The 22,236-nt window shown below is 45.8% G+C and overlaps 2 protein-coding genes across 2 annotated transcripts; one reads left to right on the top strand and one right to left on the bottom strand.

The window, feature by feature from the left end:
- Positions 1-8,906: 8,906 nt before the first annotated feature.
- On the top strand, positions 8,907-12,513 carry LOC105048554 (LEAF RUST 10 DISEASE-RESISTANCE LOCUS RECEPTOR-LIKE PROTEIN KINASE-like 1.1). Its single transcript, XM_073261462.1, is given in 5 exon segments — positions 8,907-9,727; positions 10,389-10,430; positions 10,980-11,093; positions 11,096-11,245; positions 11,405-12,513. Coding segments are annotated over 5 exon segments (1,980 nt in total). The 5' UTR covers positions 8,907-8,991; the 3' UTR covers positions 12,343-12,513.
- A 1,297-nt stretch (positions 12,514-13,810) lies between these two features.
- LOC140859495 (18.1 kDa class I heat shock protein-like) lies at positions 13,811-14,571 on the bottom strand. Its single transcript, XM_073261463.1, has one exon. The coding sequence runs from the start codon at positions 14,468-14,470 to the stop codon at positions 14,000-14,002; it is 471 nt and encodes a 156-aa protein (XP_073117564.1). The 5' UTR covers positions 14,471-14,571; the 3' UTR covers positions 13,811-13,999.
- Positions 14,572-22,236: the final 7,665 nt, after the last annotated feature.

The following is a 22,236-nucleotide window of genomic DNA, read 5'->3' on the forward strand; positions in this document are numbered from 1 at the left end:
ACAGCGAAGTTCGCGGCGAAAAACGGAGTCCAACAAGACCAAGATCACCTGAAACGGAGCTCGGATGGAGGAGATACGAACTTTTGAAGTCGGCACGAGAATCGAGGCAGCGGAGGACCGGCGGCGGGCGGCGCGGCCACAGACGGCGGCGCGCGGGACGCGCACCTAGGCCTGCGCGGGATGCGCGACCCAAGCCCGCGCGGGACGCGCGACCTAGGCCCAGGCCCATGCGGGACGCGCGACCCAGGCCCACGCGGGACGCGCGACCCAGGCCCGCGGCCCCTTTGCCCCGGTCCATCGTGGATCGGGCGGTCCACGACGGGGCCTGTGGACCGCATGGGCATTTTCTATGTGTTTCTTGCGGTCCACGGCACTATTCCGTGGACCGGAGCGCGATCTAAGGGCCCAGGGGGCTTCCGATCTTGATTCGACGGTCTGGGATGTTGATTTGGCTTGTTTAGGACTCTTAAACCTAATCTAATTATGTTTAAACTCTGTTTAACCCTTTAAAAGGGCCCTGTGACGAACAGAGGGGGTGTGGATTTCGGATTTCTCGCCGTACAGAGCCGTACGAACCCGATTGAAGAGAGAGAGACGGACGTGCTGTGAGAGGAGAAGCAGGAGGCTCCTGGACAGCGGTCGCCAGGTACTTCAGGGGTTCAGAGGGGTCTCCAAGAGAGAGAGAACTTTTGTGAGGGGAACTTCAGGTGAGAGAGAATTGGGTGTATAAGGGTTGAGGGTGAGATCTCCTCTTGTAAAATTTTTTTTTCATAGTGAAGTTTGCATGCCCCGTGGAGACGAATCTTTTTGTGGCTGATCCACGTATTTTGATTATTTTTTTTTTATTTTGTTTCTTCTTTCTTCCTGCTGCATCACGTGGTACTAAAAAGATCTTGGGAGATGGTATCCTGACCAGACATCCATTCAACATAAATATTATGGAAGCAGCGAACACGTACTCAATGGCTTAAGGATGGAGATTGTAATACCAAAATTTTTCACTTATAGGCAAGTAATAGGAGAAGGAAGAACTTCATCCCCAGCATTCATCATCAGCAGTAATTGATTTCGGACTACCAACAAGTACATGATTGCTTTCATGAGTACTTTAAGTCTCTACTAAAAAATTCTGACAAGCCTTGCATTAAAGCAGATTGGGGAGTATTATACCTAGAAGGACCACAGCATTTGCAAGATCTGGATGCCGAATTCATAGGGGATGAAATAAGGAATGCTGTTTTTCAGCTTGCTTCTCAAAAGTCGTTGGGACCTGATGGATTCTCTTTTGATTTTTACAAGCAATTCTGGCATATCATCAAAGGTGACATAATTAAGCTATTTCAGAGTTTATACAAGCAGCAAACAAGTCTAGAGAGACTTAACTACTCTTATATAAGTAGTGAATGATGTGTTCTTCCTTGAGGAAATTAAAAGAGTTATCTTTGTATTTGGTGACTTGAAAAGTCCAAGACCGGATGGATTTACTTTTGCCTTCTTTAAGAGGTTTTGGGATCTCATAAGTGATGACCTGCCGGTTCTCTTCGAAGCCTTTCACCAAGCGTCCTTGGACCTTTCTAGATTAAACTTTGCATATATATATATATATATATATATATATATATATATATATATATATATATATATATATATATATATATATATATATATATCTTATTCCCAACAAAGAAGATTTGCTTAGTGCTCGTGACTTTAGACCTATCAGTCTCTTAGATAGCCTGTACAAGATCATTTCTAAAGTGCTCTCTAATAGATTGGCTTCACACCTTCCTACTCTTATAGGTGATTCCCAATCAGCTTTTGTCAAGGATAGATCGATCATTGAGAACTTTTTATGTGCCCATGAGAAGCTGGCCTTCTGTAGAAGAACAGGTCACAAAGGAGCTTTTTGCAAATTAGATTTTGAGAAGGCTTTTGATAAGATCAATTAGGATTTCCTCTTCTCCATCCTTCATGCTAGAGGGTTCTCTCTCAAATGGATTGGTTGGATTCATTATCTTCTTTCTTTGGCATCTGTGGGCATTCTAGTCAATGAAATCCCTAGTAACTGGATTAAATGTAAGTAGAGGTTTCGACAAGGTGACCCTCTTTCCCAGCACTATTCATTTTGGTTACGAATGTCCTTTCTAGATTGCTTAAGAAGGCAGGTGCTCTTGGCTTAATCAAAGGGATTGGTTCTAATTGTGCTTTGAAAGGAATCAAAGGACTCCAATTCGCGGATGTTACTTTATTATTCTATGCAGAAGATACTAGGAGTTGATTAGCCGCTAAAGCTATCCTCTTAGCTTTTGAAGGTGCCTCTGGTCTAAGGGTGAACTTACATAAAAGCTCAATTGTTTGCATGAATATATCAAATGAGGATGTTTCTCTCTTTGTATCTATGATGAATTACAGAAAAAGTTCGCTACCTTTTACTTATCTTGGTCTCCCTATTTGCATGTGATCAGAAGCTCTCAAGGCAGTGTTGGATGCCACTCTTAGAGAAGTTCAATAAGAGGCTTGCATCTTGGATGGGAAGGTATCTCTCTTGGAGTGGTAGGATCACCTTTATCAACTCTATGCTCGTGCCCTCCCTTCATACTTCATGTCTATATTTAAACTTCCTAAATGGGTTCTTAAGAAATTAGACAAAATGAGAAGGGCATTCTTATGGAGGGGCCAAGACAGAGTAAGTGGTTTCCATATTGTCTAGTGAATTGGGACCGTGTTTGCAGATCTAAGGAGCAAAGAGGGTTGGAAATTAAAAATTTGGAGCAAATGAACTTAGCACTTTGGGCAAAGTGGACCTGAAAATTTACATATGGTTTGAATGCCCTATGGTCGAAATAAATTAAAAAAGCCTATTACATCAAGAAGAGGTTTAGTATGAGAGTGAAGAAGTCTTCTAGGAAACTATCTTCAATCTGGAAGGAGTGTGCAGTTAGTTGACAGTTTTTTGAAATTGTGTTTCATCTAGAGTTGGTGATAGATCACGAGTTCGATTTTGGAAAGATACTTGGTATGGGCCAGTCCCACTAGCTACTTTATTTGAAGATCTTTATCTTTAGATTTTGAAACATAACTACTCTGTTGCTTCTCAATAGTCTCGTCGATCTCTTAGTTGGAAGATTAAAACTAGAGGCCCGCTATCTTTGACTCAATCTAGGCAGCTTGTATTACTTCTGACTAGCTTGCATAATATTCATCCAACAAGAATTGCTGATGTTCTTATCTGAAAGCTTACATCCATAGATTATTCTCTATGAATTCCTTCTATCATTTCATTAGCAATGGTGGATTAAGATTCCCTTACTATAAAATAATTTGAAAAGCTACTATTCCTGAAAAGATCAAAGTGCTCCAATAGTTGACTCTTAGAAATAAGATACATACTATAGACGTTATGGCTAAGAAAAGATAGATTGTCAACTCGAGCTGTTGTCTTCGTGGGGGGAGTTCTGAAACTATTGGCCTCATGTCCATTTACTCACAGCATTTGGATGGCTTTTAAAATACAATTAAGGATCAATGGTTGGTCTAGGAGCTTACACAGGCTATGGATTATCTGGAGGAAGGCAAAGTTTGATGCTTCAATGAAGCTAGCAGCTGATCAACTTATGGCAGCAACCTGTTGGCAAATCTGACAAGAGCAAAACTCGAGAATTTTTTGAAGAGAAGCAACTCCATCTATGCAGTGGTTCAGAGAATCCTACAATCCTTCAAGAGTTGGGATCAAATCCATTGCTCTCCCAAGCAACGGCAATGTCATCAAACTCTATGGCAGAAACTTGGTTCCTTGGTTCATTTCTCCTAGATTGGTGACTCCATTCTTGATTCTTTTTTCTATTGAAGAGTTCTTTGAGAGAAGTTACTATTGTCTGAAGCTAGCTTGGCCTTACTAAATATTGGAGTTTATATCCTTGAAAAGGATGCAAATGTGAAAAGTTGACCAATCAGATTTTTTCCTGCAGCCTACTTTTTCTCTCACTTCTTAAAGTTGTCTAAGTTTTCTAGGTAATTTGGATAACTTAGTTTTCTTTGTTAGTCTTCATCTCTGGTTTATTATTGTTTGCATTTTCTTCCTTTTAAAGCTGAGCTATAACACTTTGAACTGCACCTATCTTCATTATTTCTTTTTATTTCTTTTTTTATTTCTATCTAATAAGTTGGGTGGCATTCCTTGCTTCTCTTTCCCTCAAAAAAAAAAAAGTTTTGAAGAAATTGTACATAGCATATAAAGTTTTTTATACATATTTCAAGGGATAGGATGCCATGGATTAGGTAAATACATTCTTTATTCTTTATACTTCGGTATATGTTGTGATTTCTCATAGGAGTCTTCTTTTTTGAGATACGTAGCCATCCATCTCTTGATGCCACGGTTTGAAGCATCATTCTTTGGAGGCATTTTCTGGTTAATAGAGATTGCACCTGTTTGGCTAAAACCCCGTAGAATGGGCTAGGGCCTGGGATCGAAACGCTGAAGGGAGAGAACATTGGAGGAAGGAAAAGTCAATAAAAGCTCAACACATCACCCATAAAATCTGGTCCACATTAAATGCATAACCACTGTTAACCATGATTTCATAGGGAAAAAAATGGTTTAGTAAAAAAGTTGCTGAGAGTAAAAATTTGATCCAAAATTCCCGTCCATCCCAAGGAGCCGGCAACGATGGAGTTTTCGACAAAGACGACAGCAAGCTCGAGCATGCTGACTTGGCCGGCGAACAATTGGGTGATGGCCGCCCAGGAGTATTGGCATATGGAGGTGAAGATGGCAGGACCGGCGAGGTACCATGCTTCTTGGACTCCACCATGAACTCCCTCCAGAAATCTCTTGGTCAGCTTACACATAGAGCTGATGTCTCCTAGCTCTTCGATCTCTACCGTGAAGACCATTGATGGATGGCCGGCGATCGTGCTACTATGCTCTTCTTTCCGCTCATATGGACGAGGGGCTCCTGGAGAGCAGCAGTTCGCTCATTGTGGCCATGCATCCAAAGGGTGACGATGACCGATCGAGCTTTGATGGAAGACTCTGCACCACATAATTAACTGCAAATCATATGGATCCCACTGTCATTAGCCAGCTAAATTTATGGAACCTTTGACCTTTGATGCGTTGAGCTTTAATGTGATTGACGGATTTGGAAGTTCGGCCATTTGTTCAACCCCAGCAATTTTCCTACTAAACCATGATTAATCATCGTTATATATTTAATGAGAATCAGTTTTTGTGGCTGACGTATTAAGTCTATATCCTATGCGGTACAATAATCCTACCTAATAATTTCTCCCCACCAACGGACTAAAGCAAGATCTCTCAAGATTTTTTTTTGTTTAACCCCATTGGAAACGGGCCACATTTTTTTTTGAGGTACCTAAACGGGGCACATGACTACGAGAAACTATTGGTTGGAGCTTGTTCACAGTGAACCAGAAATAATTTATAAGTTAGAAGATATTAAATAGGTCGCAGCAGGTGCTGTTAAAGAGAAAAAAAAATTAAATATATGGTAATGCCTGTTGTTGAGGAGGGAAAAGGTTTTAATTTTTCCTGGGAACCAGGTCCATGCCAAGAGGCCCTGAATAAGCAATAACAGCACAATTGGTTGGAATCACGTGAAGAATTTTCATTCTTTGTAAATCCCCGTGGAATATGCAGTTGCCTTCAGCTTCAATCCCAAAAGAATTAACAGTAGAACAAAAGATTTGTCTACTTAATTAGAGTCTTAGGATCATCACAATACAAACTATAGAGCGCAACCTCATTGTATATTAGGTTTAATTATTTTCTTCCCCACAAAATTAGGTTTATTTATTAACGGTTGGCAGTCAATTCACACACCAATAATCATTCTTGGTACATGAGGACGGTAAGCTTTTGGGAACAAATAAATCTCTTGCTTGTTACACTATAGCAAGGGTTTGGAATTCTTCATTACTGTGACTTATACATGTACAGGATGTGGAGGAATATCCATATCATGACATTTTACATTGTAGATTAGCAAGCGAGATTTGGTGACAGACACCAATTTCAGATATTTCTACGGTTTCTGCTCTTTCTCTAAAAGACTTCCTCCTCCATGTTATTGAGGAGAGAGCTAGACAAACTGACGGACGTATTGAAGTAAGATTGATGCCATATATTGTATATCATATTTATATAGCTAGAAATAATCGTACCTTTTGAAACGATGTTTGGAATTCCAGAATGATTTTCATGAGAACTGAAGTCAAGTGCATGAATATATTAATGCATTTGCTTCGAAGGAATCCTTGATGGTTAGAAAAAATTATGGTTCTTTTCTTGCAGATTCTACACTTTCTTAGATATGTATTTTACTCGGGAGTCACCCCCTTTGGTTCCTTAAGATAAATTTTGATGGTAGTATATTATATGGTTGCAATTTTAGTGGAGCTAGTTTTATTATTAGAGATGCTAGGAGTATATTAGTTGTGACTGGTGGAGTGATTGATACTACAGTTCGTATGGCTAAGCTTCATGCTACATTAAAAGATTTGTCATATGCAATAAAAATTTTGAGGACATCTCATATTATTCTTGAAGGAGATTCATTGACAGTTATAAGATAGATATCTAGTCCTTTACTTTCAGGGATTAGCATTCATCCATTATGACAAGATTGTTAGAGAATAGGATAAACTTCACAGACTTTTAAAGTACAAAATATCTATAGAGAGGCTAATGGTACAACAAATTGAGTAGTATATATCACATATAGCTAATCACACTGGATTAACATTGTGGATGACTGTGACTGATATTTCATTTAAGCTTCTTAATATTTTTCTATTCTAATTTATGCGGATGTATTTACTCAAGATTGGTTCAAAAGAGATTTTTTTTTTTAAGGATGGATGCAAGTCTATTGATTATGTTACTCTATGATCATTCTTTTTACCTGTGCTGACTTTATTATTTGTTTGTCATAGATCTTAAAACATCCTATTAAAAAAGAAAAAGCATAAATATGGTACTCTTCACCTTTTATCGCGGACTAGCACCTAAATTATTAATTAAATATTTCTTTCAAGAAAGTATTAATTGAATGTTTTTCTTTCCAATTGTATAGCCAGGAATTTTCATGCAGTCCATAACAATTAAATTTGTCAAAGCTTGTAATATAAGCCATTATTGTGGATGGCTAAATCTTTTTTTTTTTGGGGGGTAACAAATGGCTAAATCTATGATAGCAACTAGTTCGAAAGGAAAAAAAAAAAAAAAAAACTACAGTAAGTAACCTAATCTTATCTCTTTTTATCATATTACATATCAAAACTCTAATTTTGTCAAGTGACTCTTTAAACACTAGATCAAGCATGAATATTGATAGCATAAGAAAAATATAAAATACCATTTTATTTGGTCTAACTAATTTTCTCAAACTATCCTTAACAACTTATAAATTAATCTATTTAGATAAAACAAACAGAAAATATAGCACTTTAAGATGAGTTAATTTTTCAGACATATCCTATATTTTGGCCAAGAACTAATAATATCATGCCTGTAACCTATGATAATATTTGTGGGGCATTAGTTTGCCTCTTACAGCTTTTCTTTTAATAATGTAAGATGTTTTTTATTTCTTTGGGAACCTCTAAGAAATTTCTCACTTATACATCTGTCCTTCAAAATATTGTAAGTGCATATATGCCCTTCCAATGCACCAGAATTTACATATATGCCCTTCATTTACACAGCTTTCAATTCTGCCTATTACTTAGTTTGCCTAGGTTGCCCGCGGCTATTTATGCTCTTGGAATTTGAAGAATATCTAATAATTTGTTCCCATGTGATTTTTGCTTTTGACATGTAAATTAAGCTATAAGCATTTTTGAGGTATATATTCGACAAAATTCTTGAAGTGGGATTAACCAGCTTGAAGATAATATGGTGGTATTACTTAATTTCAAGAATGTCCTTTACCTATAGAGGACGTACACGAAAATATTAGTAAATATAGGATAAAAAATATAATCACAAAGAGCATGTAACCGATATGAGAGTAAAATCATGCCAGCAAAAAAGAAAAAAAAAGGTGTCCTCACAACTCTTCCCTCGGACCATTCTTTCCATTTCTTTCTTATCCTGTGGCATCACCGAAGATTCCCATATCACTCGAAAGGTTCAATGAATAGATTCATTCGTATGGTGTTAATTCTATTTTTTTTCCCTAGGTAAGAAGACGTAGTCTTTGATTTTAGGGTGACCATTGTTCTAGTCAAACTTTTTATAAAGGGGGGGTTTTTCCTTTCTGGAAAATGACGTGAGAAAGCAACTTGGAAGAGTGATCACCATTCTGATTTGTTTTCGTGTTTGGTTAGTTGCATTGATAACAAACTGTTCCTGCATTGTATATATCCATACGTGTACTATTGACGCGAAAGATTTTGTTAATTTCCAAGTCTTCCATTGACTAGATAGGTGCAGGATAAGAATTCTTCAAAGCAGAGCCGAAATTTCCGGGAACCCCACCACTTCTTTTTCAATCCGACGCCCCAAGCAAGAAAAAATGTCCGCCGTTGACATCAGTCTTCCATGCTGCCTTTTTACCGCTTCGTGGAAGTCTCTGACCCTCCCAACGGGTGGGGTCGTATCTCTCGCGCAAAAGAAGGAATCACCTTCCTTCGCGCCCACCGTTGGATCATCCACTAATTGCTTTGAGAGATGTGTAGCGGACGATCGACGGAGTTCGGAGACCTTTGAGAGCTGTGCGGTGGGTGATCCAACGGTGGAATCGCCTGAAAGATGGTGAATCCTTCGCAGGTCACATGGCCGTGGGGCCCAACATCTCGGTTTTCCACGCGGCTTGGTCCGTCAGTCCAAGTCAAAACGTGGTCCAGCGAGGAGAATATTGGAGTATAAACTGTTTTTCTTCTAGTCTTTTTTGCGTGCGTATATCGCTTAACCGGGCTGGTTGTGATTAGTGCGGTGTGGTGCAAAGGCTCGTATTGCTATTTCTCATGGCTCTTTCCTTTTCCAGCTGCCTTATCGTCCCCTTCTTCATCTTCTTCGTTTTCCCCAATCTTTCTTGCGCATGCCCACCGAATAATATTCTTTCATGCGGTGATGCTTGTATTGAAATAAGACCTCCTTTCTACACAGACGACGACGCTCCTCCTGAATGCGGATGGTGTCATATGATCTCGTGCAATGATCACTCCACACCAATCGTCCAATTTTATGGGCATGGGCGCTGGTATACCGTGGAGAATATCAACTACACTGATATGTCAATCATAATTCAAGACCAAGAGTTCATTCATGATTACTTGCAGATACCAGACTGCATTTTCCTTTATAAATTTGATCCTCCTATTAAGCTATCCGAGACTTCATTCCTTCCTCCATCTGTAAGCCCCAACCAGTCCCTCTTCAACTGCAGGCCGAATAATGGTTATGATATTTGTACCGACATCTTCCATGAACTCTATGATCGTAATATTTGCAGAGGATACGACCTCTACTTTTCCAGCAATTACGAGGATGAAGGATTTGGTCACAATAAGTGTTGGGCCGGTCCAAGCCCATCGTTTGGATGGACATTGTTATTCACTGACGATGTTGACCTTTATCTACAATTTGCAGCCTACTACTCATATCCATCGCAGATTGACTCGGATTGGCATTTGGATTGGGGTTGCTTCAAACAAAATACTACAGGAGATTCCAAGGTCCTTTGCAACAATCAATGCCATGGTAGATCTCTAAAACCTTATGTGTTTGCCAAATTTCGCAGCGTTTTTAGGCATCTGAAGTATCATGCCTCATGTGATGGTTGGTAGCTACTTCCTTCAAGCCATAAAATTTGTCTTGCGAAGTTTCAGTTAGAAGTTCCAGGTTTATATCTGTGGCAATTATGTAGAAATTAACTTGTAAGTTTTGCCAAAGGACAAAGGGCAAGTCTAGAAGGAAACGGATATTTCTTTACTGATAAAACTTGTTCAATTTTTTTAGTTCTGTACTATCCTCTGGTTGTGATGCTTTATTTGAAACTGTAGGAAATAACGATACGAAGAGTAAGATTCCAGTAGATAATGAAAATAACGATCCAAAGATTGAGATTCCAAGAGCTATTGATCCCTCCGTGTTCGCCAAATTTCATAATGTATTGAAACACCTAGAGTATCATGTCTCATGTGATGGTATCACCATTGGCTGCTTGCTTCAACCGATAAATTTCGCTTATGAAGTTTCAGCTAGAAGTTAAAGTTTTATATTAGGGGCGATTGTGTAGAAACTTGTCGGTTTTGCTAATTGAAAGCGGACAAGTCTAAAAGGAAACAGATATTTCTGTTTTGCTAGAACTTGTTCTCTTATTATAGTTCTATACTGACCTCTGCTTGTGATGCTTTATTAGATCCTGCAGGAAAAAGGAATGCGAGGAGGAAGATTGCAATAGGTAATGAACATGTTACTCCAACTCAGCTTATCGCTTCAAATGATTTCATTTTACTACCGCATCATGGGACATCATGTGTTTGGTAAAAAGATGTTTGAAATGTATAAAGTAGCAATTACTTCTGATCGCCGCATCTGGTGAGTTTACAAAACTTTGCTCTGCCATCAGTTCTTCTAAAACATATTATGGGATTGATTGACAATGTGTCAAAACCTTCAAATTAATTATAGAAAATTGTCTATAAATTGTTTACAATGATCTTAACGCTATAAAAGTCCTCCAGTGTTCAACTCGGTGAAGTAGATGTTCCAACAATTTATTCTAAATACTTGAATTATATTTTTTTTCTCATAATTAAAAATTTGTTAAGCAAAGGAGGATACCATCATGCCAATCTACTTAACCGTGTTGCATCGCACTACTTATGGAGAACAAGAAATATAAATTTAAGTGATTTTTCTTTGGGAAAAAAATTGACTTCTATTCAACGTTTATCCTTTTATTTTCATTTAATGATCATGTACGTAGTATTATTATTATCATGAGCAGGAGTTGGTGCAGGCGTGGGTGGCTTCATTGCAGGAGGCTTGCTCTGCCTTTTATGGTACAAGAGCAGGGAGAGGAAGCAGCGTTCGACCTCCTCAATCCTGCTTGCCTCAACTGCCTCTCTGAGCCATCCTCCAACAGAGACCCGGAATTGGGCAGCTCACAATACCAGACCACCCTCTTCTCATACGAGGAGCTTGAGGAGGCCACTAATGGCTTCAGTACCTCCAGAGAACTTGGCGATGGTGGCTTCGGTATTGTTTACCAAGGTACAAACAACTTGGTATCTGACTTCAAACATTCGGCTTCCAGATGCTTTCTGGCCTCGCCAACTAAATCTAATGTGGTTGGCCTTCGGTCTATATATTGCATAAATGTATCCATCAACTAGCTCTTTTAGCACAAACTGATGCTTTGCCTTTCTACAGGAAAGCTCCGAGATGGGCGTGTAGTCGCAGTCAAAAGACTGTATAAGAACAACTGGAAGCGTGTCGAGCAGTTCATGAATGAGGTTGAAATCCTCTCACGCCTTCGCCACCGGAACCTTGTCTCCCTCTACGGCTGCACCTCGCGCCACAGCCGTGAACTCCTACTTGTGTATGAGTTCGTGCCCAATGGCACTGTCGCGGATCACCTCCATGGCCCCCATGCCCATGATGGAGCCCTTACATGGCCCATCCGCATGAGAATCGCCGTTGAAACAGCTGGTGCACTCGCCTACCTCCATGCTGTCGAGCCACAAATTATACACCGGGATGTGAAGACCAGCAACATCTTGCTTGACTGCAGCTTCCATGTGAAGGTTGCTGATTTTGGACTGTCACGACTCTTCCCACTCGACGCCACCCATGTATCCACTGCTCCGCAAGGCACCCCTGGTTATGTTGATCCTTTCTACCACCAGTGCTTCCAGCTCACGGACAAGAGTGATGTCTATAGCTTCGGGGTAGTACTAGCAGAGCTCTTATCATCAAAACCGGCTGTCGACACCAATAGGACCTATCGTGAGATCAATTTGGCCAACATGACAGTTAGTAAGATCCAGAATTGCCAACTGGAGCAGCTGGTGGATCCAAGTCTTGGATATCAGTCAGATTGGGAGACGAAGACGATGATCACTCTGGTGGCTGAACTAGCACTCAGATGCTTGCAATTAGAGAGGGAGATGAGACCATCCATTAAGGAGGTTCTGGAGGTGTTGAGAGGGATAGAGAGTGGAGAGTACAAGACCAAGAAAGTGGTGGAAGCTGATGTTCCAGTGAGGGAAGACGACAGCTTACTGAAAAATATTCTATCTTACTCGCCGGATTGTATTACAGGGAGATGGGAAAGCAGGCCAAGGACACCTAACAGTACTAGTGAGTGAGGTACCATTATTCTCCCTGGATTCTCTTCATATTGTACCAGTGTATTGATTAATATAGAGAGAACTGGAGAGGTTTTATCCATACGTTTAATGATCGACGTGCTTGTACATAGTTTATGCACATTTCAAGGGACAGGTTGTAATGGATCCGTTTACTTTCTTTGTTCTTCATATTCCCGTAAGTGTTGTGATTTCTCCTAGGAGACTTCTTTTCTGAGATATTAATTTGGCCGCCCATCTCATGATGCTACAGTATGAAGCATCATGCTTTGGCGGCTTCTTTCCGGTCAATAGAGATCACGCCTGTTTGGCTAGGTTTGGTGCGCCATGTGAAGGGACAGAGAACATTGGAGGGAAGAAGCAAGAACTTAGAGGCCAGTACCATGGCCGCAAAGAGAAATTATTAGATAGATTTAGTCTAAACCAATGAAAAAAAAATGCTATGGCAGTTGTCGCCATGTCAATACAACAAAAAATTATTAGATCCAATGCACTTATTTAACCATCTCGGAATACTATTTTGATATATATATATTTTTTATTGACTATATATTATAGATTAAATCTATCTAATAATTTTATGCTTGAAACGAGATTAAAGAAAGATCTCCCGTGATTTTTTTTTTTTTTCTTAATCCCTTAGGGAACGAGCTATCCCGCTGCAGCATGCGAGAAGCTCCCAAAGAGGCCCTGCGTAAGCAATTGCAGCACCATGCGCAGGAGTCACAGCAAGAGTCTTTATTCTTCGTAATTCCCTGTGGAATATGTAGCTGCCTCTGGCGTGCTTCAATCCCAGAGGAGATTAACAGTAGAAACAAAGGATTTGTCTCCTTACTGTCCCAGGATCATCATGCAACAAACTCTAGAGCACACCCTCATTGTTTATTAGGTTTAATATTTTCTTCCCTCGAAACATTATGGTTATTAATTTATTGACAGTCGGCAGTCACTTCACACAGCAATAATTTTTTTTGGTAGATCAGAACAGTAAGCTTGTAGGAACAAATTTAAGTCTCTTGCTTAAGTCTCTTGCTTGCTTTTCTCTCCTCCGCAACAAAAACCCAATATGCGTTTTTTTTATTTATTTTTTTATGGGTGCGAGCATCGTTCATAACTGTGCGCATTTGGATGGAGAGATCTCCTCGTTTTTTTGGATAATATGAGAGATCTCTTTTTAAGACTCAGTTTGCGTGTTCAGTTCGCATGCACTTTCTTTTTTATCCAATCGTGACCACAGAGTACGTATGATATATGATGGAAAACAGAGGAAACAGAGAAGCGATGGACATCTAATTTACATGATCCTCTTACCGGTTATCGAAGTCGGGCAATAGCGTACAAGCGCAAGACCAAGAATCGATTATCCAGTTCCCTGTAAATAGATCGAATAAAATCTTATCCACGACGAAGAAGCCTACCCTGATGCACCTCAGTCAAGCCATTGATTAAAGAAAATAAGAAGACAAGATGCAATTCAATCTAGACACCCAATTTATTTTATTGGAAAAGGCAAACAACTCACACCAAACTCACACAAAGTTCAAAACACGGCAAGACACGCACCAACAAACAAAGACCGGAACAACGACACACTGATACGGTACCACACCAAGGATCACCTTTTCGTAATAGACTTTAGGCTGGTACTGGCTTGAATTCAGCCAGAGACCTCAATGGGTTTCACCTCGGGCTTCTTAACCTCTTCTTTGGGCACGGTCACAGTGAGCACCCCATTTTCCATAGACGCCTTCACCTGATCCACCTTGGCATTCTCCGGCAGCCGGAACCGCCGCAGGAATTTGCCGCTGCTCCTCTCCACACGGTGCCACTTATCGTTCTTCTCCTCCTTCTCCTTGCTGCGCTCGCCGCTGATCTGGAGGACTCTGTCCTCCTCCACCTCCACCTTCACCTCCTCTTTCTTCACTCCCGGGAGGTCAGCCTTGAAGACATGAGCCTCCGGAGTTTCCTTCCAGTCGATGCGGGTGTTGGCGAAGGCGGAGGTCTCGCTCACGAAGTTGGGGCGAGACTCGGAAAGGGAGCGGAAGGCGTCGAAGGGGAAGCCTTGGAAAGGATCCCAGACGTCGAGGGAGAAGGGATCGAAGATGTTGCTCCGCCTGATGATCGACATTTTGATGAGATGCCGCTGGTAGGCAGTAGGAAATTAGCTTGCGAAGTTGAAGGCTTTCTTGATAAACTTGCTTCTTGGTGTCATGCTCGGAATCCGGTCTTGATGATTTATAGATTCAGGATGGATAGGTCTCGAATTTTCCCGATTCCGCACCCGTCCCTTTTTCTTCTCCATGGCGAGAAAAGTGTCGAGAGCTCTGGAATGCTCGCTTTACTCAAAAAAAAAAAAAAACAAGGCTCTGGAATGGTCGCGCCAGTGCAATAGCTTTCCAGAAGTCTCTTCCTCACTGGTTCTATCCAGGCCCATGGGCCTCGGATGGACCCAACTCCAAACACGTCCTGCGCATCTAATTTTTATGATTTTTTATTTTATTATTTTTGGGTTCGGGAGAAAATGCCTTTTTATGAAAACATGCAACACTGATAGCTCACCTAGACTATTTTTGGTTTTAAAACTCTATAAGATCCTAGTGCCTGATATCCAAGTGTTTCTGCTGGACCATGGACCTCCAAGATCTTGGAGTCTCCTAATCCAGATGAAGCATTTAAAAAAAAAATCCAATGATACAAAATCGAAAAAGAGATTCAGATGACTTTGCTGATTGATTTTTCTTTTGGGGAGAAAAACTTTGCTGATCGAAGTAATACCACGTTAGTGAAAAATTTTAGGATTATTATGAATTAACGTTGTCCAAAAAAGTTACAGTATGACATATGTACACGATGTAAACTAAATGCTTGATGTCAGTACATTTTGGGATAAATTAAGTTTATTAGAGATTCATAAATGATTTGATTACTTCCCTGGTCTGGTTTCAGATATTTTGTATTTGTGCTGTTTCGATTAAAAAGAATCTCTGAAGGATACAGATGACTTGTGGATTATCAAACGTGTTGCGGCCAATTGCCTCGTCGTCCGATCGCTAAGGAACGTGCATCTGCAAAAATGAGAAGTCCACACTGACCGGAGGTGGCTCCGGCGGGGACCCTCCGACGGTCAAGTCAGAGAGGTGACTGGGCAACAGTGAAATGAAGACAGAGAGCTCGATCGAGGGAGAGAGGAGCGAGCATGTAGTTTTGAAGTCGAGAAGTGGGGGGAGCGGATCTCTTGCACTGTTGCCTTCCCCGATTTATATAGTGGAGCACGGTATGGCGCCGTCATTAATGGCGCAGACAAGTGAGGAATTGTCAACTCACTGCAGACTGTCAGAGTCACCGTGAAAGTGTCATGTCGCCGTGGGGCTGTCCAATCGCTAGGGTTGACAATGCCCTAGGTGGGATAATGCCCCTAGGCGGCAGTGCCGCATGCGGCTGTCAGAACTGACAAGCTCTAACGGCTGTACGGCGATCAGAGGAGTCGACCGACCATAGGTCGGTGGCCAGCTGAGTGGCGTCAGGCCCCTCCGTTGGTCGGCGAGTTTTACGTGAGTCGGCCAGCAGACCCCCGGGTTCAGTCGGTCAGGAAAGGTGCGCCCGACATATCCTCAGTCGGTCGGGAAAGGTGCACCCGACATATCCTCAGTCGGTCGTGAGCCGATAATTGGCCGGTGATGGCGTCAGTCGGTCGGTCCCTCCGACCGTAAGATGGTCGGTCGGTCCCTCCGGCCGTAAGTCGGTCGGTCGGCCCCTCCGGCCGTAAGTCGGTCGGTCGGCGGGTATTCCCCAACAGTTGCCCCCCTCCACTCCTGAGTCGGACGGTGAGCTGGCCGATGCTTTTATTTAGGCAGCAACCCCGGGCGAACAGGAGTGGATTCGTCGCGTGCCAGATTCCGACCGTACCGTGGGTTGATCCGATGTCAGGCGTCTCATAAATGCCAAGCGATTCGCTGGCGTCGGACGTATAGTCGGTGTCAGATGTCACATCGGCGTCAGGTGTCAGACGTCGCGTCTTGTCGTCGTCAGACGTCACGTTGGTGTCAGGAGGTCGGGTGCCGGACGATACGGTGTCAGACGACCGGATATCCGGCGCCGATTCTGGGAGCGGGGCGCTGTCAGGCATCCCATCGGAAACGCGAATCGTCGCGGGCGCATTAATGCGGAACCGCGGCCACGTTAGCCGCGTGTCGAAAGTGGTTGGCCGGCGCCCCCGCATTTAATATGGGCGGTGCGGCCGTCCCGGGATGGGGCGCGCCGAATCATCAGGCCACCCGGAAGCCGCCACGTGTCGCAGATCCGTGGGTCTTCGGTCGGCGCAGAGACATCTCGGCCGTCGGACGGCCCTATATATATAGGACCATCCGGACCCAAGACCTCATTATCGCCATTTTGCTGCCGAAACTCTGTCCGGGCGATTTCTCAATCGTCGTGGGCAGAGCTTTCCTGCTTCCAGAAGGGTTTCTTCCGGTTCGTGGTCTTCCTTTCATCCTCTTCTTCTTCTTCTTCGCCTCTTCTTCTTCTTCTTCTTCTTCTTCTTCTCCCTCTTCTTCTTCTTCGCCTCTTCTTTTTCTTCTTCTTCTTCTCCCTCTTCTTCTTCTTCGCCTCTTCTTTTTCTTATTCGGCTCCGGTGTAATGGCCGGGAATCCGACTCGGGGAGCTCGATCGGGAAATCCGACTGACGACTCCCGGTCGACTCCGGAAGTTGAGGTTTCCTCGCTTTCGGGGCCGAATGTTGATCGGCTTCGGGAGCAGTATTGCATCCCGGAGCAGTTTCAACTATCCGCCCCAGGGGCCGGCGGTCGGGTTAACAGCCCTCCCCCGGCCAGCTGGCGCTGTACGTTGAAGACCTTCGCGCGGGTCTTCGGCTCCCGATTCCGGAGTTCGTCCGGAATCTGTTGAACTATTACGGACTCTGTCCGGCGCAACTAGCGCCGAACTCCGTCCGTCTCATAATTAGCTTTGCGCTGTTGTGTCAGCTCTTGCCGACCAACCCTCGCATTTCGCTCTTCCGGGCCTTCTTTGTGCTCCGACCCCACCCTAAAGCCCGAGGGTGGTGGCTCTTCAACCTCCGGAAGGGCCTTTCCTTCATCACTGGTCTTCCATCGTCCATTCATGGGTGGAAGAACCAGTTTTTCTTTATTTCTTCTCCATCTTCTTGGGGCTTTCCTTCCCACTGGGGCGTGCCCCGAACTGAAGCCAATGACAACAGTCGGGTGGAGGCGGACGACCGGGAGGACTTCCACCGACTAAAAGATATGTCGGTCCCGAAGCAGAGGGAGCTTGTTACCGAACAAGCTCTCTATGACGCCGGCTTGAGCTTGGTCCCCCGACTAGGTATCGCCCGATCCCCCGGTCTCCTTTTCATTCGGCCCTTGGTCCGGTTCTTTAATTAACACTTTTGTCGGTATCGCAGGGACACCTCCAAGAATGCGGCCGACTAACGTCGAGATTCGGCAATTTGCGATAAGGAAGAGGCCAGCATCGGGGGCCGGACCTTCGTGCCCTCCGAAGAGGCCTGCTCCAGCGGCGTCGATCGTCGAAGCATCGGTGACCGACCAATCGGAGCCCGTCATAGCGCTCGCGGCTCCGGCAGCGCGTGCGGAGGAGAGGCCGGTGGAAGAAGCGGCCGAAGGAACGTCGGCTGCCTCACCAGCAGCGGTGGAGCCGGATGACGTTCGGGAAACCGAACATCATCCGACGGCGTCTGTGGCCGCAACGGGGGGTGCTGGTTCTACTTCGAGCATCCCCTCGCTGTCGGTTCTGTCGGTCGGGGCAGCCGATCGAGGGAAAGCCCCGATGGACCCCGCAGACGAAACAAGGTCGGAGAGCCACTCTGTGCCGCCCAGCGCACAGTTCTCCGAAGGGGCGTCGGCGTTGGCCGACCACAACCTGGCGAGGAGGTTGTGCCAAGGGATCCTCCTCCCGGTCGACGTGGAGTCGCTAAGGTCTCGGCAAGTGACCGAGATGCTGTCCAAGTTCTACCCGACCATGGTCGAGGTAAGCTTTGTATCGCCTTCTTTCTCCTTAGAATTTTTCTCACCATGAGTTCCTGACGAAGCGCTTGCAACGGCAGCTGATCTACACAATGTCGGAGCTCGAGGCCGGATACCGGAGGTTCGGGAACGTTCGGGCGGCCTGGAAGGAGAGGTCGGCGGCGGTCGAAGCTGAGAAGGCAATGCTGGTCGACCACCTACAGCAGTCGGCCGACCGGGAGGCCAAGTTGGTAGACGAAGTCTCCCGGCTCGGGTCCGACCTAAGGTCGGCCAAAAAGGAGGCCAGACACAAGGGCCGGGCCGTGCGTCGTCTGCGGCACGAGCAAGATGGTGTGGCCGCTGAACTCCAAGGCGAGCGCGAGCAGCTTCGGGTCAGCCTGGAGAAGCTTGCCAAAGCTGAGGAGGACTTATCGATCGCCCAGGCCGATGCCGACATAGCGAAGGCGGAGGCAGAGTCGGCGAAGGACGCACTCGACCGGGCGGAAGAAGAGGCGAGGTCGGCGAAGGAGTCGGCCAGTCGGACGGTTGAGGACTTTCGGGCCTCCGATCAGTATCGGGAGGAGATGCTCGAGTCGGGCTTCACCTCGTACCAGGTGGGGTACGAGGACGGTCGGGATGCGGTCCGGGCTTTGTACCCGGAGCTGGACCTCAGCAGCATCGTCCCACCGGGGGTCGAGGAGGAAGCCACCGAGGAGATGGCCGACCAGCCATCGGGAGACATCGTCGCCGTGGAGGAAGCCGTCCCGGAGCAAGTGGCGCCGACTGTCAGTCCCCCGCCGACCGAAGGTCCAGCTTCAGCCGTCGACCCAGCGCCGATCATGGCCGACACACCGATCATCCCCGATCTTCCGTTGGTCGAGGAGATCGACTCAGAAGGATGATCGGGCCTTGCCGACTTTCTTTTGTTTTTTCTGTTTTTGAAATACTTGTAATCGAGCTTCGACCCGACTTTGTAAACATTCTTTCAACTTTGAATGAAAACTTCTTCCACTTTTTCCTCTATCTGTTTCTTTCAAATGTATGGTTGAATGCCTTCGTGAGTCGCTAACTTATGTAAGTCGCTAACTCACATAAGTCGGTAGGACGTTCGGCAACTCATGCTGCTACGAAGGTGGGGTAAGTCCCGACTTTGGATCGGCTTCTGATAGTCAAGGTCGTCAGTCGGGCGCGTCTCTTGAGTCGGGAGCCGACTGACCGTGATAAAGGTTCGGTCGTCGGGCCTCCACTGACGCGTTCGAATGTCGTCCGACGCATTCAGTCGGGGAAACGACGACAAGTCGGATCCCGATGCCCTTGTGTTGGGTATTCATGCTGCGCCTTTTGATATACGGTGGTAAGCCGAATATCGTCCGGCCGGCCGTAGCCCAGTCGATAAGTCGTCAATGCGACAAAGGTCGCGTCGTGCGATAGACGGTGGTAAGCCGAATATCCTTCGACCGGCCGTAGCTCGGTCGGGAGTCGCGACGTCGGTCGCGTAGGCATTTCACCTTTCTTTGGTCGGGGCTCGATCGGCTTGTTAGCCGATGGTCTCTGGCCCGAAAGTTCGACCGTAGAAGGAGTGTCAACTCCCATTAAAACAGATGCATCGGCCCTTTTAAGGGTCTGATGCATCGTCGAAAGTCAAAGGGGTGCAACCCCCGTTGATATGGATACACCGGTCCTGGTAAGGGTCCGATGTGTCGTCGAAGGTCGAAGGAGTGTTAACTCCCATCCGTGTAGATGCGTCGGTCCTCGCAAGAGTCCGATGGGTCACCGACGATAAGGTCGCCGGCTTCAGGCGGATACCGAGTCCAAGTCGGTATGTCGGGGCTCGAACTTGGTGAGCATTGATCGCTTGTCGAAGAGTTAAAACTCCGAGTTTTCAAACTGAATTTGTATTCCGACTATCGAATCACAAAGTTTACGGGTAGTACAACTTCAAGTTGTCGGCGTTCCAAGTTTGGAGAATGGGTTTCCCTTCAAGGGTCTCCAGTCGGTAGGCTCTCGGACCATAAGTGTCTGCTACCTTGTAGGGCCCTTCCCAATTTGGAGCCAACTTCCCTTGGTCCAGGGGCTTCGAGACTTCTGCCTTCCTCAGGACCAAGTCGCCAGGCCTGAGAAGCTTTGGTCTGACCTTGGCGTTGTAATACCGAGCGACCTTCTGTCGGTACGAAGCCATGCGAATTTGAGCCTCGTCTCGTAGTTCGGAGAGGAGGTCTAGGTCGGCCCTCCGACATTCAGAGTTGTCCGGCTCTTGATACCGCTCGACTCTTGAAGACGGCAGTCCAATCTCGAGCGGGATCATTGCTTCCGTCCCGTAGGCCAAGCTGAAAGGCGACTCCCCGGTCGGAACGCGGGGGGTCGTTCGGTAAGCCCAAAGAACGGAGCCTAGCTCGTCGACCCAGAGGCCTTTGGCTTCGTTTAGTCGGGTCTTGAGTCCGTGGAGCAAGGTCCGATTGGTCACCTCGACCTCGTCGTTGGACTGTGGGTGCCCGACTGAAGTCAGTCGGTGCGTGATCTGGAACCTAGCACAGAAGTCCTTGAAGTCTTGATTGTCGAATTGCCGTCCATTATCGGTGATGATCGTATGCGGCAACCCGAACCTGAAGATGATGGCCTTCTGGATGAAGTCCTCCATCTTCCGCTCGGTGATCTGCGCCAGGGGCTCAGCCTCCATCCATTTGGTGAAGTAGTCGATGGCGACAACGATGAACTTTCTCTGACCCGACGTTGGAGGAAAAGGACCAAGAATGTCGACCCCCCACTGGGCGAAGGGCCATGGAGCGACAATATGAGCAATTTGACTGGTCGGTTGGTGTTGAATGTTGGCGTACTTCTGACAAGGTTCGCACCTCCGGACCAATTCGGCCGCGTCCTTCCTCATGGTAGGCCAGTAATAACCTTGTCGCAGGACTTTGTAGGCCAGGGACTTGCCCCCCAAGTGATTCCCGCAAATTCCTTCGTGAACCTCTCGGAGAGCGTAGTCGGCGTCGGTCGGTCCCAAACACCTAAGCAAGGGGAGGGAGAACGACCTCTTGTAGAGTCGGCCCTCCATGATTACATATTGGGAGGCCGACCATCGGAGCCGCTTGGCCTCCGCGGGATCTTCGGGGCTGATCCCGTCGGTCAGATATCGAACGATCGGGTCCATCCAACTTGGTTTGGCCGTTAGCTGCTGTACTTCTTCGACCCGATCGATGCTTGGCTGCTCGAGGTTCTCCACGAACGTCCGACCCAAGGAGTCGAAAGCCGAAGTTGCCAGTCTGGAGAGTGCGTCGGCACGGGCGTTCTCCGACCTAGGGATGTAGGAAATTTTGAAATGCCTGAGGCGTGCCACGAGGTCCTTCACTTTCTGAAGGTATTTGACCATGGTCGGATCTCGCACCTCGAATTCGCCCTTGACCTGCCCCACGATCAGCTGAGAGTCGGAGAATGCCCGGAGGCTGTCGGTGCCCAGTTCCCTTGCCATCCTTAAGCCGGCGAGGAGTGCCTCGTATTCGGCTTGGTTGTTGGAGGCCTTGAAGTCGAACCGGAGGGCGTACTCGGTGACCACCCCATCCGAATTCGTGAGTAGGAGCCCGGCCCCGCTTCCCTGAGCGTTTGAAGCTCCGTCGATGTGGAGCACCCAGGTGGAGATCGGGTCTGGCTCGGAGACCGCGTCTCGTCCCGGGTCTTCAGCTCCCGACCCTTGGTCGGTTGTTGGGCACTCGGCGATGAAGTCGGCCAAGACCTGAGCCTTCAAAGCAGGCCGCGGTCGGTACTGAATGTCGAACTCGCTGAGCTTCATCGCCCACTTTGCCAGTCGTCCAGATGTGTCCGGCCGGCGCAATATCGCCCTCAGGGGCTGGTCGGTGAGCACCACTATGGCATGAGCCTGGAAGTATGGACGGAGTCGTTGTGCGGAGACGGTCAGGGTGAA

This window comes from Elaeis guineensis, chromosome 7 (genome assembly GCF_000442705.2).
Source record: "Elaeis guineensis isolate ETL-2024a chromosome 7, EG11, whole genome shotgun sequence".
In the NCBI taxonomy this organism is placed as follows: Eukaryota; Viridiplantae; Streptophyta; class Magnoliopsida; order Arecales; family Arecaceae; genus Elaeis; species Elaeis guineensis.